This window comes from Bubalus kerabau, chromosome 5 (assembly GCF_029407905.1).
Source record: "Bubalus kerabau isolate K-KA32 ecotype Philippines breed swamp buffalo chromosome 5, PCC_UOA_SB_1v2, whole genome shotgun sequence".
In the NCBI taxonomy this organism is placed as follows: domain Eukaryota; kingdom Metazoa; phylum Chordata; class Mammalia; order Artiodactyla; family Bovidae; genus Bubalus; species Bubalus kerabau.
Window position 1 is genome coordinate 110,798,073 of NC_073628.1, and position 19,533 is coordinate 110,817,605.

General features: G+C 39.0%; 1 protein-coding gene across 5 annotated transcripts in view; it reads left to right on the forward strand.

The window, feature by feature from the left end:
• Positions 1–19,533, forward strand: part of RABGAP1L (RAB GTPase activating protein 1 like) — a 742,566-nt gene that overhangs the window by 439,128 nt on the left and 283,905 nt on the right. For all 5 annotated transcript variants that reach the window (XM_055582719.1, XM_055582720.1, XM_055582718.1 and 2 more), the window contains exon 15: positions 19,390–19,464. In XM_055582719.1, the coding sequence (XP_055438694.1) occupies positions 19,390–19,464 (75 nt within the window). The remainder of the gene's footprint in view (positions 1–19,389; positions 19,465–19,533) is intronic.

The following is a 19,533-nucleotide window of genomic DNA, read 5'->3' on the forward strand; positions in this document are numbered from 1 at the left end:
ATTTTCTTTTTCTTTGTCCCTGCTTGCTGAGTGCAGTCAGTACTGGTTATCTGGTGTTAATATAGTTGACTCAGCATTCTTGACTTGATGCAGCTGACTGTGTTATTCCATGTCCTGTAGTAAGCCTATCATCCAAACAGGATTAAATATGTAAAAAATGTATTAGGGGAAGTGTTTGTAAGAGAAAATGGGAAGGAAGCTGGGTGAGCCATGCTGGTCTGACTCCAAAAGAAGAGAGGAAGGGAAGAGGGTCAGATGGAAGTGTCTTGGATGTGGTGCACTTTTAAGGAAAGTTTGGCAAAGCCACTGGGGTGGCCTGTGAGCGCCCACTTTTCCCAGAAGCTGGCCTGCCTTTGGGTTCTTGCTGTGCTCAGTCATTAATTGGGAGCAGCCCATGGCAAGTGTGATCTTGATGCAACCGCTTGGGACCCTTGGTCAATATGTTCCCTGATGTTGGAGATCTGAGAGGTGCATTTTCATGGTCACCACACTGATATTTCAGATGAAAATTTAATGTACATAGACTCTGAAAAAGCTCTCTATTTCTACCGTTTCCTTCTGCAGTTTTATTCATAACAAGTATTCAGGTTAAACTTCTTCAGAACATGGCTGCTGCTTTTCTTTATTTTGTAGAGTTCCTTCCTCCTTTTGATGCCCTTTATGTGCCATTTTTTAAAAATCAAGAGTATAAACCCTCCGAGTAACTTACCATAATCACACGGTAGTTTCTTATAACAAGGACATAAAAATTTTTTTTAAGGATATGACAGTTTACTTTACATTTCCTTAAAAACAAAAGGGTATATCAGTTCACTTTTAAGTTGTTGCCAGGGTTTTTTTTTAAAGTGTTATATAAAAGGAAACTTAAATCTAGGAATCTTGCCAGCTATGTTAGATAAGAAAATTGCTTTGTGAGTGAATATTTGTGAGACATCTAGCCTTCTGCATTTATCGTCACCAGTGTTTAGATGGTTTCATATTGCTGAATCTATTTTTGGAGCTTATGTTGATATTCCCTTCTTATCAGCATATAGGAAAAACTTAATAATCTTTTTTTGAGCTCCAAGTTTTTATTATTAGAATCAAGGCAAAAATGATCCTGTCAAATTTATTTATATATATGTATGCTTATTTCTATATTTCTCTATATTTTTTAAACAATCTCAAACTTAGAAGAAAGTTGCAGGTAAGAATTTTATTTTCCTGTACTCTTTGAGAGTGATTCTCCAACATGATGCGACATCACTCCCAAATACGTTAGGATGTTTTCTAACAAGCAAGAATATTCTCCCACATGACTTGAATACAGCATCCAAGTCAGAAAAGTAAACACTGCTATATTGCTACCACTTAAGCCTCAGTCTTTATTAAGGTTTCACTAATTATTTAAATATTATCCTATATAGAGAAGGAATCTAGTTTACAATCACATATTTCCTTCGATTATCTTGCCTTCTTGATTTCCTTCTGTCTAGAACAATTTCTCACTCCTTCCTTCACTTTATTGACCTGAAGATTACAGACCAGTCATTTTTTAGAATGTCCCTCAATTTCACTTGCCTGTTTTTTCCTCATGGTTAGATTTAGGTTGTACGTTTTTGGCAGAAATAACACAGAAGGAATTCTCTGCTCTAACTTCTTTCTCCCAGGTAGCACACAGGTATGGGTGCTTCTCCATTTTTACCTTGATTGTATGAATAAGATACTGTTTACCAGGCTTCTCTGATATGAAGTTACTCTTTTTGCCTTTGTAATTGATAAGTATTTTGTGTGACATAATTTGTAGCTATGTAAATATCTCATTCCTTATCAGACTTTCCATTTATTTATTACTTACTGTAGTCACTTGGACTCATGAATCTTCATTTTATTCAGGGGATTATATTCTCTCACTTGCATTATTTCTTTTGGTGCTCAGATTGTCCCTAATTAGAAAGCAGGAGACTTTTAAGACCTTCAAGTGATAGATGTACTCTGTCATTCTTAGAGCATTGCCTTTCTTTCTGCTTCAAAAAGATGTCCCAAGATTTTTTTCTCTGCCCTAGTTCTACAATTAGCCATTTCTTCAAGGAGCCCTGTTTTCTTTAGTCAAAAATGGTAAGAAACCAAGATCTGCTAGGTGTATTCATTGCTTTGGGATGTCATTTCTCACAAGGCACCACAGTGAACAGGGCTGGGAAATATAAATACACACATAGACATACATAAGCATGTGTATGCACACAAACATACATATTTATTGAGATATAATTCACATCCCATAAAATTCACCCCTTTGAATAAGTGAACCAAGTTAGTGGTTTTTTAGTATATTTAAGAGGTTATGAAAACATCACCACTATTTGATTCTAGAGCGTTTCCTTCACTCCAAAAAAAAATCCTGTATCCATTACAAGTCTCTCCTCATCATCGCTGCTCTCAGCCCTTGACAGTCATTGAACTTTCTGTCTCTATGGGTTTGCCAGCTTTTATTGTTGTTTGTTAATATAGTTTGGTTGGTAACTTCTATGCATTAATTCCGTGAAGTCTATATTTTTTGTCATTTGTGGCCACTGAAGTCTCCACTTGGTGATTAGCTAGTGTTTAGACAGAGATTTCCTTCAATGCCTGTAACCATCAGCTCCTCAGTCTTTCCCGTGGGGCTGTGTGTGTGTATTTAGGTGTGTCTTCAGTACTCAGTCAGTCAGTCAGTTGACTTTCTACTTGCGCAGAATCTCATGGATAGCCAGAGGCAAGATTTTAAAACTGCCTCAGGCCTTTCCTAAAGCATACAGAAAGCTTTGGGCATCTCTAAAACCTTACTCATAGGTATGGCCCTATAAACTCTCAGAAATATATCTGAGTCTTTCATAACCCTTATGGACATCTTGTTTCCAAGCTTTACCTTTAAGCCTTTTGATTAGTCTCTTGTCTTCTCCAACTTTCATCTATCACCTTAGGCATTGGCCATGTTTAACTTGTCTGTAATTGTTTTTGACAAATGCCCCTGGGGAAAAGGCTTTCATCCTGAGTGAACCTTGCAGGTAGACTCTTTGGGGAATTAATAGACAGGTCAAATAATGATTATTTTCTGGGAGTGGGTCTTTACAGGAAGCTCTAGTCCCATTTTGCTCCCTCTGGTGGCTGCCAAGCTGCTTGTTTTCACTGCAGAATGCAAGCTGTTAGTTTTCAAGGTCGTCGTGTTGCTATGGAGCAGAGGATGGAACCATGGCAAGTTAAAAATATCACAGAGTTCCTCGCTCTTACCAAAATTCAGTTGCTTTTCAGTAATAAATGTCCCTCAGGCTGCTGCAAACCTTTGTTCAATATCCAGAGCTCTGAAAAAGTTGATTATAACAGTTTCTGCCATTTTTTTGTTGTTAAGGAGAAGCACATTTTTGGAGATCCTTACTTTGCCTTTTTTTTTTTGCTGATGTATACTGCCCACATTTGTTTTTATATCGGTTTATATGTGTTGAAAACCATGAATTCATAGAAGTACTTCCAACTTCAGTCCAACACCAGAGGATTAATTCTAGTGTCCTGCACCTGTAATTCCCTTCTCTGACAATGAGAAACCCAGCTCCCATTATCCTTAAAATATTAATCCATTAGATCAACATTGCTGTGTGTGACCAATCTCCCCTTGCTGCTGTCACAGAGTGTCTCTTGCACAGAGAGCCTCTTTACCATAGTCAGGCTCTAACGCCTGTGCCAGAATGTCACCCCGCATGTACTCACCTTGTCAGCCACCACTTCCCCACATGGATGGTGTTGTCTTCCTGGTTCAGTTCAGTCGCTCAGTCGTGTCTGACTCTTTGCGACCCCATGAATCACAGCACGCCAGGCCTCCCTGTCTATCACCAACTCCCGGAGTTCACCCAAACTCATGTCCATCGAGTCGGTAATGCCATCCAGCCATCTCATCCTCTGTCGTCCCCTTCTCCTCCTGCCCCCAATCCCTCCCAGCATCAGGGTCTTTTCCAATGAGTCAACTCTTCGCATGAGGTGGCCAAAGTATTGGAGTTTCAGCTTCAGCATCAGTCCTTCCAATGAACACCCAGGGCTGATCTCCTTTAGGATAGACTGGTTGGGTCTACTTGCAGTCCAAGGGACTCTCAAGAGTCTTCTCCAACACCACAGTTCAAAAGAATCAATTTTTCGGTGCTCAGCGTTCTGCACAGTCCAACTCTTGCATCCATACATGACCACTGGAAAAACCATAGCCTTGACTAGACGGACTTTAGTTGGCAAAGTAATGTCTCTGCTTTTGAATATGCTATCTAGGTTGGTCATAACTTTCCTTCCAAGGAGTAAGTGTCTTTTAATTTCATGGCTGCAGTCACCATCTGCAGTGATTTTGGAGCCCAGAAATCCTGGTTAGGGTCTGATATTCCATACCCGCTTACCCTTCTCTGTGTCTTTCTCTCCCTAATGGCATCAGGAAGGAAATGGGTAGAATAATGATGTTTTACAGATGAATTGTATTATCCTTTCTGTCTTTCCTGAGTTTTACTTGTGTGAGTTTATGAAGATATATTAGACTTACATTGGCATATCTGGCTTCAAAGAGTGAAAAAAAAAAAAGGCACAACTTACATAACTAAACCAGAGAAGGCAATGGCACCCCACTCCAGTACTCTTGCCTGGAAAATCCCATGGATGGGGGAGCCTGGTAGGCTGCAGTACATGGGGTCGCAAAGAGTCAGACACGACTGAGTGACTTCACTTTCAGTTTTCACTTTCATGCATTGGAGAAGGAAATGGCAACCCATTCCAGTGTTCTTGCCTGGAGAATCCCAGGGACGGGGAGCCTGGTTGGGCTGCCGTCTATGGTGTCGCACAGAGTCGGACACGACTGAAGTGACTTAGCACATATCTAAACAAACTTGTGAGTTTTTTGAGGGGAGGCATCTATAGAAAACTGATCATTCTCAAGAAGTCAGTGAACCTAAGAATCCATAAGAATTTTAGTAGTAAGACCCCTTTCAGATAGATTCACATTCATTCTGAAGATGGCTCAAATGAGATATTTGGGAAAAGGGCATAATAATCTTTCTTGATGTCAGCTTGTTGTTGCTGTCATTTATTCAGCACTTCACTGTGTACCGGGCACTCTGTTTAATTCTCAGATAAACTTACACGGTTTCTATATTTACCTTTGTGTTATAGATGAAAACATCTGTTCCACTTTATCACAAAAGTCCTCAGAAGATTTGTCTACACTTGCTGTAACCAATTCTTCTTCTCCATCTCTGTCTTAAACTTATATCAGTGAGGATTTCACCTGTATCACTGCTCTGAAAATGGTCTGGTCAGAAAACAAATGTATTCCAAACAGAAAGAATCATCATAGTCTTTTCTGTCTCAGTTAGTACTAACTGCAGGTACTCAGCTAGAAACCTTGAATCATCCTTGACTGTCCTTTCTTTCTCTTACACTACTTGTTAAAAAGTAGCAACCATTCCCTACCCATCAGGGGCAGCAGCCCCAGGATTTCAACCCACTGCATGGTTTGTAGATGTTGGGGTTACTAAGAAAGATACAACTCACACAGGCATTGGAAGGAGCAATGCATTACTCTCACAGAAAAGAGAGAGCAAAGCAGGCTTCAGCAGTGAGTGTCAGCCCCCTGTGGTGAACGAGTCCCACCTGTGCTGTTGCAGGAGGTGGTCTGTGCTGCAGGGATGGGCCACGTTCCATCTTCACTGAGACTGTAGATAATAATGGTGGTGTTGGTCAGGTGCCATATGACACACACACTTTAGCAGAACAATGAAATACACATCAAGCTAGAAAAGGAAAAGATACTCCCAAACAAGACAGTAAGGTCAGCACAAGCTGTGAGGGCCCCTTATTTCCACATGTGGAAACGTTCCAGGCCTATGGTGCTTTTACAACCACACAAAGGTCAACAGGCCGTGCATGACTTCCTTTTCCAATACCACATACCTGTCCTTTAGAAAGCCTTTTTGGCTCTGTCTTCAGAATATACGCAGCACCTGACTGTTTAATCACTATCTCCACTGCAGATACCCTGGTCTAAGCTATAATTATTTTCCTGATCTTTCTGCTTCCAATGGCTTTCTATACTATTCATTGTAAAAACCAAAGTCTTTGTAGTGGTTTACAGGGCTGTAATTTCATGTATTAGTATTCTTTCCATCCTGCATTTTGCACCAGCCATACATGCCAGCTTTGCTCACACACTGGAGTCCTTGCACTGGCTATCCCCTCTGCTTGGAACAATCTTCTCCCAGAGATCTTTGTGGCTTGCTGTTTCACTTCTCTAGACTTCTTGCTCAGAGATATTTGTGGCTTTCTGTTTCACCTCTCTAGACTTCTTGCTCAGAGATCTTTGTGGCTTGCTGTTTCACCTCTCTAGACTTCTTGCTCAAGTGTTAACTTTCTTGGTGTGGCTTGCCCTAACCACCTGGCTTAAAATTATAATCTCCTCTTGACCCAGCACTACTTAGCCCTTTTCCCTGCTTTACTTTTTCCCACTGCACTTAATAATTTCAAACATACATGTGTGTATCTTTGTTCCTATGTTGGTATTTATTTATTTAGGCTGTTATATTTTTCTACTAAGAAGGCTTATTTTATGAGAGCAAAAATTTTTGGCCTTTTTGTTCACTGCTTAGATCGCGTTTTCACATAGTAGATGCTCAATAAATATTTTTTGCCTCAAAAGAATTGAAACTTAGGGAATTGAAATAATTCTGGTAAATGGTAGAGCTGCAATTTGAAATATTTGGCATTCAGATCCACTAGTAGAAAACTTTTGATTAAGCTTTTTCTAACCCAGCAATGCAAAGAAATAGAGGAAAACAACAGAATGGGAAAGACTAGAGAGCTCTTCAGGAAAATCAGAGATACCAAAGGAACATTTCATGCAAAGATGGGCTCGATAAAGGACAGAAATGGTATGGACCTAACAGAAGCAGAAGATATTAAGAAGAGATGGCAAGAATACACAGAAGAACTGTACAAAAAAGATCTTCACTACCCAGATAATCACCATGGTGTGATCACTGACCTAGGGCCAGACATCCTGGAATGTGAAGTCAAGTGGGCCTTAGAAAGCATCACTACGAACAAAGCTAGTGGAGGTGATAGGATTCCAGTTGAGCTATTTCAAATCCTGAAAGATAATGCTGTGAAAGTGTTGCACTCAATATGTCAGCACATTTGGAAAACTCAGCAGTGGCCACAGGACTGGAAAAGATCAGTTTTCATTCCAATCCCAAAGAAAGGCAATGCCAAAGAATGCTCAAACTACGGCACAATTGCACTCATCTCACATGCTAGTAAAGTAATGCTCAAAATTCTCCAAGCCAGGCTTCAGCAATATGTGAACCGTGAACTTCCTGATGTTCAAGCTGGTTTTAGAAAAGGCAGAGGAACCAGAGATCAAATTGCCAACATCCGCTGGATCATGGAAAAAGCAAGAGAGTTCCAGAAAAGCATCTATTTCTGCTTTATTGACTATGCCAAAGCCTTTGACTGTGTGGATCACAATAAACTGTGGAAAATTCTGAAAGAGATGGGAATACCAGACCACCTGACCTGCCTCTTGAGAAATTTGTATGCAGGTCAGGAAGCAACAGTTAGAACTGGACATGGAACAACAGACTGGTTCCAGATAGGAAAAGGAGTACGTCAAGGCTGTATATTGTCACCCTGTTTATTTAACTTATATGCAGAGTACATCATGAGAAACACTGGACTGGAAGAAGCACAAGCTGGCATCAAGATTGCCGGGAGAAATATCAATAACCTCAGATATGCAGATGACACCACCCTTATGGCAGAAAGTGAAGAGGAACTAAAAAGCCTCTTGATGAAAGTGAAAGAGGAGAGTGAAAAAGTTGGCTTAAAGCTCAACATTCAGAAAACGAAGATCATGGCATCTGGTCCCATCACTTCATGGGAAATAGATGGGGAAACAGTGGAAAGTGTCAGACTTTATTTTTTTGGGCTCCAAAATCACTGCAGATGGTGACTGAAGCCATGAAATTAAAAGACACTTGCTCCTTGGAAGGAAAGTTATGACCAACCTAGATAGCATATTCAAAAGCAGAGACATTACTTTGCCAACAAAGGTCCGTCTAGTCAAGGCTATGGTTTTTCCTGTGGTCATGTATGGATGTGAGAGTTGGACTGTGAGGAAGGCTGAGTGCCGAAGAATTGATACTTTTGAACTGTGGTGTTGGAGAAGACTCTTGAGAGTCCCTTGGACTGCAAGGAGATCCAACCAGTCCATTCTGAAGGAGATCAGCCCTGGGATTTCTTTGGAAGGAATGATGCTAAAGCTGAAACTCCAGTACTTTGGCCACCTCATGCGAAGAGTTGACTCATTGGAAAAGACTCTGATACTGGGAGGGATTGGGGGCAAGAGGAGAAGGGGACGACAGAGGATGAGATGGCTGGATGGCATCACTGACTCGATGGACGTGAGTCTCAGTGAACTCTGGGAGTTGGTGATGGACAGGGAGGCCTGGCGTGCTGCAATTCATGGGGTCGCAAAGAGTTGGACACGACTGAGCGACTGATCTGATCTGAACCCAGCAATCAATGATTTTAGAGTTATTGTCCTGGTCACTGTAGTTAGGGACTAATTTTATGATTCCAGCTAATCTGATAACCTAACTATATTATGTTCATGGTAAAACGCATGCTGAGTTTCACAGAAAATAGTGGTTAATGAGGGGTTCATTGGACTACTGATACTGAATAGTAAAGAAACAAATAAAAATATGTCAGTGATAATATTTTAAAGGTTTGCATGAAAAGGAATATGATCAGGAAATTGAGTACTGAAAATTTTTAATAAAATATTGATTTATAATCAAATTTTAAAACTTCAAATTGTATGTGGGGCTACATTCACATTAAGTTTTCATTTACTTGATTGTTCTAATGTTTGCGGTCCTTCATAAAACTAATAATTTATTGTTCCAATCAATAACAATATTTGTTTTATTAATTAAAAATGCTTTGTATTGATTAACTTTTTGTATACTTATCCAGAAATAAAGAAGTTCAACTTAATTTTGGATATGCCTGTGTGTTTTTACGTGTGTGTGTCCAAAAAGATATGTAACTTCAAGAAGATATGTAGACATGGATAAATATAGTTATCAAGACACACATACACAGAGTTGATCCTCATTATTCATAGATTCCATATTTTCAGATTCACCTCCTTGCTACGATTTGTTTGTAACCTCAAAATTGATACTTTTGGTGCTTTTGTAGTCATTACTGATGTGCCTGTGCACAATGTCTGAGTTGCTTGATGAGTGAATACCTGCCGAGTCCAGATGCAGCTAGGTAACACTCTGCCTTCTTGCCTCAGCTTTCATACTACACACCAGTGTCTTTTTTGCAGTGTAGTTAGTACCTTGTTTTTGTGCTTTTCGTGATTTTGTTGTTGGTGATATTGCTGTTTAAAGTGTTCCCCACGTGTTGTGCTGAAGTGCGACCTGTTTTGCTAAGCATCAGAAGGCTGTGATGTGCCTTGTGGAGGAAATACATGTGTTAGATCAACTTCATACAGGCGTGAGCGAAACGCTGTTGGCTGTGATTTCACCATTAATGAGTCAATAAATATTTTAAAAGGTGTATTTAAGTAGAAACACATGTAACACAAGGTTGTATATTGATCAGTTGCTGAAAGTGTTGTGACCAGAGGCTTGCAGAAGCCTAAGACACTGTATCCCCTAGGGATAGGAATTGAGTATATGCTCGATTCAGTGTTTGAAGAAACTTCATGGAGCATAATTAGGGTAAGTAATGAGAATCAGCCATACATGTACAGTTTTCTCTGAGAAAAGCAGTTTTCATTAGTTGTCTGTTTTACTATTTGAATCATTATATTAAACTCCAGCTCAGTGTGTCTTTCATAAATTTATATTCTAGAGATGTCACCCAAATTGAAATCTTAACATAAACCAGTGCTGTGTTCCATTCAGTGAAATGGAATGTTACTTAATTAAATTTTAAAAATTATGAAACGTCATATTTTTAAAATTTATCAAATTTTTAAAATTATGAAATATTTTTAAATATATTCAAATTTTAAAATTATGAAATGTATCATACATTCAAATGAGTAAACATAATTTGTATTTATGATTTTGAAAAATCAATAATAGAAGTAGCATCCCTGTACATACAATTTAGGAAATATATCATTATCAATATCTTTGAATATTCCTAGGTGTTCTTCTCAGATTCAGTGTTCCCTCACCAAAGTCAACCACTGTCCTAAACTTTGTGTTAGCATTCCTCCTCTTTAGCTAAAGCTCTCTCTGTGATTTGTTTCTGAACATTCATTGATTACATAGCAAAAAGAAAACTTTGTGTTTTATCATTAGGTCTTTCTTTTGCTCATGTGAACTGTACCACATATGTCAACAGTCACTGAGATCTAGAGACTGTATACCGACAGTAGCTCAGGCCTTGGGCTCTGAAGCAGGTCTTAGTTTGAAGACTGGAGCTGCCTGAGTCTGGCCTGCTGCTTACTAACTGGGTGACCTTGTACAAGTTGTTTACTTTTACTTTCCCTCAGTTTTTCCTTCTATAAAATGGGGATATTAAGAGTGCTTAACTCAGAGCGTTGTTGTAAGGGTTAAATAAATTACTTACATATCCCAGGTAGCTTAGCTGGTAAAGAATCCTCCTGCAATACAGGAGACCCCAGTTTGATTCCTGGGTTGGGACGATCCCCTGGAGAAGGGATAGGCTACCCACTCCAGTGTTCTTGGGCTTCCCTGGTAGCTCAGATGGTAAAAAATCTGCCTGCAATGCAGGAGACCTGGGTTGAATCGCTGGGTTGGGAAGACCCCTGGAGGAGGGCATGGCAACCCACTCCAGTATTCTTGCTTGGAGAATCCCCATGGACAGAGGAGCCTGGTAGGCTGCAGTCCATGGGCTTGCAAAGAGTTGGATACGACTGAGCATCTAAGCACCACAACACAAATATCTGGAAAAATAGTAGTTATTAATAAATGTTACTGGTTATTTGTTAGAAAAATTAATGCTGAAGAATTATTTGAAAAGCCACTTATATTCTTATGCTATATTAAGTAATCTTTTCTTTAAATGTTATTCTACTTTTAGACAACCATGTGTTTTAATGATTCTTGTCACTTTGTGACCTCTTTTCATTTAGCTTATTGTAGCATTACTTAAAATAGTATTTCTTCGGTATCTCTTTTTTTGTCTCAGATTGTGTGAGATCAGATCTCTTTTTAGTTTGTAAGTGAATTTATTCTACATATTTTATATTTGGATTTTTCTCCCTAGCATACTCATTTAAGGGCTACTGAGCAATAATTCAGAGGCTGATTTGTTTATCTGTTTGTTTTGGTCTCGTGTTGGCAGAAGTTCATTGTAGTGATAGACTTAACAGTTTATCTAATATTAATAAATGAAAAATGGCTTTACATAAATGTCAAGCTCCTATTAAAGTAGGGATATCTGAGTTAGTATTTCCTGTTCTCAGAGCTATATTAAATTGTGAGACAATTCAATATTTAGGTTAGAGTTTAGAGAAACACTTAACATGGCATGGTTAAAACCAATAAACTTAACTTCTGTCTATTGATAGCCAGTAAGTCAGCAACTACATCAGTACTTTAGTAGTATTGAGAAGCTGAATGGGACTGTATTTTAGAGGTTTAATTCCTTTTTGCATGCCCACATAGCAGCCTTTCTGTTTTGTTAAAGAGAATCTTCTGATTTCATTCTTCCTGTGAGTCTGAATTTCCTTCATCTTTATCTGTAAGTGTGATTGTTTAATAAAATCATGCAGTATGTTCCGCATTTCTGAGACAAAAGAGAAACACCATTCTATATTTTCTGTATCAATCTGATAAAGACATGTGAGTGAGAGTGTTTGGGGAGTAACAGTTTGTGGATAAGGCTTTAGACAATCTAGCTCTAAGACTAAAAACTTTCCTTAAGGATTTTAAAATAAGAACAGTAATGGTTATTGTGTATTTTGGATTGACAAAGAAAGTCTCACTACCCTTGGAAAATTATTTTCAAAGTTAGCATCTCTATCTACATAACAGTTACTAACAACGCAAAAAAAAAAAAAAATCAAGTATTTTCCATATTTTTTTCTATTAATTTTTAAGAATTTATTTTTAATTGGAGGATAATTAACTTTAAAATGTTGTGTTGGTTTTTGCCATACCATAGCGTGAAACAGCCATAAGTATATATATATCTCCTTCCTCTTGAGCCTCTCTGCCACTCCACTCCCCCATCCCATTCCTCTAGGTCATCACTGAGCACCAGGCTGAGCTCCTTGAGTTATACAGCAACTTCCCACTAGCTAGCTCTTTCACGCATGGTAGTATATATATTCCAATGCTGCTGGTGCTGCTGCTGCTAAGTCCCTTCAGTCGTGTCCGACTCTGTGCGACCCCATAGATGGCAGCCCAGTAGGCTCCGCCGTCCCTGGGATTCTCCAGGCAAGAACACTGGAGTGGGTTGCCATTTCCTTCTCCAATGCTACTCTCTCAATTTTTCCCAACCTCTCCTTCCTCCACCATACTAATTTTAATAAGGAGAACTTAAATTATATGTGCGTGTTAGCACCAACATGATTAAGCTTTAACAACTATCTGTGTTTTCATGTCTAAGTTTTAGCTTGTAGTCAGTATGTTAATAAACATGCATATTACATAAAGAAATTAAAACTTCTCCTTCCCTAAACCCAGAAGTTATGGACTGAAAAATATTAAGCTGTCCTTGATCAGACTGTCTTTTCTTTTTTCTTGAGAGTATGCAATGTGATTTTCCCTGTCTATTGAACGCCAAGGCAAATCAGAAGATGGACCCTCTTATCTTACGTGGATCCAAACACATAAATGTCTAAGAAGAATAATTCTGCACACAGTCTAAGTGAATGTCTTAGCCTGTTACTATTACAGGAACACCACTCACTGAGGGGCTTAAACAACAAACATTTACTACTCAGAGTCCTTGAGGCGGGGAAGCCTTGGTCGCGGTGCTGGCAGTTTTCAGTGTCTGGTGAGGACTCACTTCCTGGTTCATAGATGGCCATCTCCTTGCTGTGTCCACAAGTGGCAGAAGAAGTATGGGAGTGCTCTTGAATCTTCTTCATAAGAACAGTAATACCATTCATGAGAGCTCTACCTCAGGGCCTAATCAACTCTAAATGGTTCCACCTCGAAATAACCATTACTTTGGGGATTCAACATATGAATTCTGAGAGAACACAGTCTCCGACAGTGATATAATAAAGGTATAATGTATATAGGCTCTGTATTTGAGAAGATTTGGGTTCAGATCCTGGATTTAACTGTTTGACCTTGCCCAGGTTAATTACCTTCTCTCAATATCACTTTTGTCATCTCACAGGCTTTGTGAGGATTGATTGAGAATGTGGGAAAGCATTTAGTACAGTGTCTGACATCGTCTGCCTTTGACCATGCAGCATGCCTATAAAATCTCAGTATTCTTCCTTCAAGAATGTGAGACCAAGCTTGCAGCAATTCAGGTCACATCCTCTTCTTTAAGACTAAGACAGTAGCACCTTGTCTAAGATGCTTCCCTTGCCTTTATCTCCATTCCTTGCAGTATGGCTTGGTTACGCACCCTTTCCCTCTGGTTGGAACTCATCTCACTGTGTACTTTCTCATTGTATGTGCTGAGTTCTTCTATAAGATTCTGAGCTGAGGAACATGGACCATATATTTTCATCCTTGTGTCTACCTCAGCACAATGTTTGATTATATAATAGATACTCAGTAAATAGTGACTTGCTGACTGAAAATATAAAATTCCCTTGGGACCCCAGCCAGAAGAGTAGTCTGTAGTCCAAATCAGAGTGAAGAGAGTATAGGAACAACATTTTCCCCCTGAAAGTTACAAAGTATTTTCAAATACACAGAAAAGCTCAAAGAATTGTACAGTGAACATCCATAAATCTATCACCTAGATTCTATAATTGATATTTTATTACCTCTTTTATCAGATGTCTCTATCCATCTACTCTTGTGTTCACTTAATTAATCCATCTTAATACTTTAAAGTATCTTGGAGTATTAAAGGTGCTGGTTTAGGCATTTGGGGTAGGTCAGGCCTTGGGCTGTGGCAGTCTGCTTGTGGTCTGAGGCCCAGAAGGCTTCTGAAGCACTGGAGCAGGCACTGGAGTGGTCTTCAGGAAGCTGGCCAGCCTCCCATGCAGTTTACAAACCACACTCTGAGTCCTGCTTCAGGAGCAAGCAAATGTGCGCATGCTTCTCACAAGTGGAGTCCAGTCTTCACACAGCCCTCCTGGTAGTCCCGTTGTCCCTCCAACTAGCCACTGGGCTCATCTTCCCTGTGTTGGTCCCCAGGGTTGGGGCACCAGTATGTGGCTCAAACCATTCACTCCCTGGGAGGATCTCTTTCCCGTATAATTTCCATTTTCCTCTGAGTCTGCTCCCAGGGGCACAGGTCTGATCACTTCTCTTCCCTTCCTACTTGATTCTGTGTGGATCTTTCTTACAGTCTTGGTTGTACAGTAGTCTTTCTACCAATCTCCAGTTAGTTTTCAGTGAGAACTGTCCCACATATAGGTGTATTTTTGATGTGTTCGTGGGAGAGGTGAGAATCCTCCATCGTCATCTCCTCTCCACTTGGGCATGTTCCCAATCACCATTCATAGATATTTCTCTGTGATGTATCTTTTCAGATCTTCAGTACGTTTTTAAATTGTTTTTTTTTGATATCAAGTTAGAGGAGTTCTTTATATATTCTGTTCAAGACTTTGTTTAGATACATTTGCAAATATTTTCCCAGTCCATAGTTTACCTGTTTTCTTAATGGTATCTTTTTATCAGTGTTGTTGTTGTTTAGTCACCCAGTCATGTCCAACTCTTTGCAACCCCATGGACTGCAGCACACCAGGCCTCCCTGCCCCTCATCATCTCCTGAAGTTTGTCCAAGTTCATGTTGATTGCATCAGTGATGCCATCCAGCCATCTCATCCTCTGATACCCTCTTCTCCTTCTGCCTTTAATCTTTCCCAGCATCAGGGACTTTTCCAGTGAGTCATCTGTTCTCATCAGATGACCAAAATCCTGGAGCTTCAGCTTCAGTCCTTCCAGTGAATATTCAGGGTTGATCTCCCTTAAAACTCACTAGTTTGATCTCCTTGCTGTCCAAGGGACTTTCAGGAGTTTTCTCCAGCACCACAGTTCAAAGGCATCAATTCTTTAGCATTCTGCTTCTTTTTGGTCCAGCTCTCACAACCATATGTGACCACTGGAAAGACCATAACCTTGACTGTATGGACCTTTGTCAGCAGAGTCATGTCTCTGGTTTTCGTTTTCTAAATTTTGCTAATGTCTATTGTATTCATTTATTTTTTTTAATAGTTAATAACTTCTGTGCCCTGGCTAAGAAACCTTTGCCTTTACCAGGTTACAAAGATGTTCTGTCTTTTCCCTGAGTAGCTTTATAATTTTACTTTTATATTTAGGAGTATATTATATCTAGAATTAATTTTTTCATATGAAATAAAGTTAGGGATAAAGGTTCATTAATTTCCCCCATATGGATTCCAATTGTTTGAGCACATTTGTTGAAACAATGTCTATAGATTTACATTTTTACATATGTAAAAATTTCTCCTTTCCTCACTGTTATCTTGGTAACCTTGTTGCCATTAAATGACTATATGAGGGTGGCTCTACTTCTAGACTTCTTATTCTGTTTTATTTATTAGTCTATACTTGTATCAGTTTTACATTGTCTTGGATATTGTACTTTTACACTAGGTGTGGTAAAGGCTTCTCTTCTGTTACTTTTTCCCTAGCATTTCTACTCTTGCTTTCTAGCTGTTACAGTCATCCTAGTCTGTTCTCTGATTCTTCAAGCCAGTAAGTCTATAGTTTAATATCCAAGTTTTATTCTTCCATCGTGGCACCACTGGCACATGGGCTCCAGCAAAAGCCATAAAGAATGAGAATTTTACCCAGTGTCATTACCTTCTTCCAAGTTTATTCTCCCTTCCAGTTTCTTCCTCCTGCTTTTTGCTCAGTGCTTTCAGATAGTTGTTTTATACATTTTGTCTGTATATAGATTAAATTTGTTACCAGACGGAAGGTTGGTTCAATTACCTCCTCCATTATAGTAGTGCTATTCAGTTGGTTTCTGAAAGTCAGTTTGAGCAGGCATCTGGCCAGAGAAGCAGTTACAGTGAGAAGTGGGACAAGGTGGTATGGTGCTAAAGAGAGGCAAGTTTCAAATGGAGGGAATGGATTTGGTTCCGCTCAGTTAGAGAAGGCTTAGACTAAACCCAAAGAGTGCTTGGAAGAACTCCAAGGGAAAGAACGTACTAGAACATTGTGTTTTTCAAACTGTGAATCATAAAATCGATTTAGTAGGTGGCCTCTGAAAAGTCATTTTTGTTGCTAACCTAATCCAAAGCCATAACACAATTAGAAAGTAAGATCGATACACTGCTGATATGTACTTTTATCCTAAGCTTTCCAGTTAGAGACTAGTTTATGGGGTCTCAATGAATTCATCCCTCCTCTGGTGGACTCTGGACCCTTGTTTTATGTTGGACTTCTCTTGTAACACAAATGTGCATGTACATAGCACACTTCTCAGTAACTGTTAAATATATAAAGATGGATCAAACATTTGTCAAAATTATGTCAGGGCTGATGAAGAATGATTGACTTTAGAAATCCCCAGTTTTAAGGAATCCTCAGCTTAGACTATCTTTTATGGGAAAGGGAAGCCTTGGTGATATATGTGACATGATGTCTTATCAAGAAATCTCAGAGTTCCTTGTTCATGGAAAAAGAAGTAATGGAGAGCCATCAGGGATGCACTAAATAAGGACAGTATTAGAACCTCTCCCCTCTTTCTTTGTTAATTGTTCCTTTTCTTTTCTCTCTATAATCCTTCTACACACACACACACACACACACACACACACACAAACACACACCCCAACCCACCCCGATCCATAAGCTCTGGGTAAAAGTACAAATAAGGACTCATAAATAAAACTATATAAATCAAAGAAAAATAAGTAAAAGGATGGTAATCCATCTTTCAGTTTTTATAATTAGACTGAGCTTGGAAAACTGGTTATAATGAAGAAAAGCTTCTTTAAAATTCATTAGGAAATGATTCGGTGATCTAATTTTTCTCTCATTAGATGAGGGCATGATAATATCACCATTGGCAGAAGGTTAAAAGATAACAACAGTTCCTCAAAAGGCACCATTAAAACAATAAAAAGGCAGACCATGCACTGGGAGAAAATATCGGTAATACATATGTCAGATAATGATTCTGTCAACAGAATGTATAAAGAGTTTTCATGAATCGACAGTGATAAGATAAGCAACTGAATTAAACAAATGAACAAGAACTCAAAGAGATATCCTCAAAAGAAGGTGTATCAGTTGCCTAAAAACACATTATAATACATTCTGTGTCATCATTAGCCATCAGAGAGATTTAAGTCAAAAGCACAGGAATTAATAAAAGGAAAAAGACTGGCAATATAAAGTATTGACAAGAATATGAGCAATGAGTACTCTTCTATTTTGCTGATGTGGAGGCAATAACTGAAAATCACTTTGCAAAATAATCTGGCAATATCTTAGAAAGTTAAACATACACTTAGCATTTGAACCTTGAACCTCCACTCCTAGGTATTTACCCAAGGGAAATGAAAACCTATATACACAAAAAGCCTTGTGTATACAAACCAGCTTTAGTTTGTACTAGCCCCAGTCTGGGGGGAAAAAAACCCATATGTTCATCAGTGGGAGACTGGATAGACCAAGTGTGGTATATTTGTACAGTGGAATACTACTCAGTAGTGAAAGTGGATGACTTACTGATGCGTTCAACAACATTGAAGACTCTCAGAAACATTATGCTGAGTGAAGGAAGTCAGACACAAAAGAGTATATATTAATCCATTTATATGAAATTCTTCTAAAAATGCAAAGCTAATAATTGTGAAAAAATCAGCTCACTGGTAGCCTAGGGTGGAGGTGGTTTGACTTCAGAGAGTCATGAGGGACATTCTAGAATGCTATAAACATTCTATAATGATGGAGTTACATGAATGACTCAACTTATTTAAGGAACTGTGAAATTAAAAGGTATGCATTTCATTGAATATATGCTATATTTCAATAAAGATTTTTTAATAATAAAAAAGAATTCAAGTCCTTATACTCTGACTACCTTGGCATATGGGAGATATGATAACTGTTCCTGTTTATCTTTGATAATCATTGCCCTGGACAGAGAGAATTTTTATACTTATAAAATCACAGTGCATTGTATTATATTAAGTACATTAAATGGAGATGCCTTCACTAAAATGAAGCACCACAGATAGGATACATGGAATGGGGTACATGTCCAGGATTTAAACAGCACAATTGGGGTTGTTTGTATTTTAAAAATAAATGGGGGAGCACCTGAATTATTTTTTTGTTGTTGTGCTAAACCAGGGGTCAGTAAACTGTAGGTATAGCCCACACTGTCTACCTTTGTACTACCCTGGAATCATAAATGGTTTTTATATTGTAAAGGGTTATATGAGAAAAGAAAAACAGTGTACAACAGATATGTAAGTGTCCCTCAGAGTCAGAGAACATGTAGAGGCTAGAGAGGGTGATCTGAGGGGGGAGTCTATTAGGTTATGATATCTGTACTACAAGGTTCCCCCATATAGTGCATTAGTGGGTGATTTTGGGGGAGAGTCTATTAGGTTATGGTGTCTGTACTACAGGGTTCCCCCATATAGTGCATTAGTGGGTGATTTTAGGGGAGAGTCTATTAGGTTATGGTGTCTGTACTACAGGGTTCCCCCATATAGTACATTAGTGGGTGTTTTGGGGGGACAGTCTATTAGGTTATGATATCTGTACTACAAGGTTCCCCCATATAGTGCATTAGTGGGTGATTTTGGGGGAGCGTGTATTAGGTTATGGTGTCTGTATTACAGGGTTCCCCCATATAGTGCATTAGAATTCCAGCATCAACTGTAGAAGCCTTCTACCCTCCTCCACCTTTTGCACTTGCCTCCCATAGTCTTGTCTGCCTGACCACAAACCATAATGGATCTTTAAAAATTAATTTAGGTGCTCTGAGCATGTTTTTATTCCAGATTCTAAAGATGAATCTGGGGATAATGGGCCATCTAGAATTGCTTTAGGAAATGTGCAGCCTCTTTGAAGGATTCCACTGTGCTAATGGCTTGCACATTCAAGATGAGGGATCAGTGAAATTGTGGTGGACAGGCCAGGGATAAGAACAAGTGGCAGCTTGATGTGAACTAGCACTTAGGTTAAAATCTGTGAATGTTTATAATATTTCTTTCCTCTCATCTTTTTCTAGGCCTACTCTGTCTATGACGAAGACATTGGGTACTGTCAAGGACAGTCTTTTCTTGCTGCTGTATTGCTGCTGCATGTAAGTAATTTTCCATGTAATAAATGGCATGGTACTGCCAAATTCATTTTATTTTCTGCTTTTTTTTTC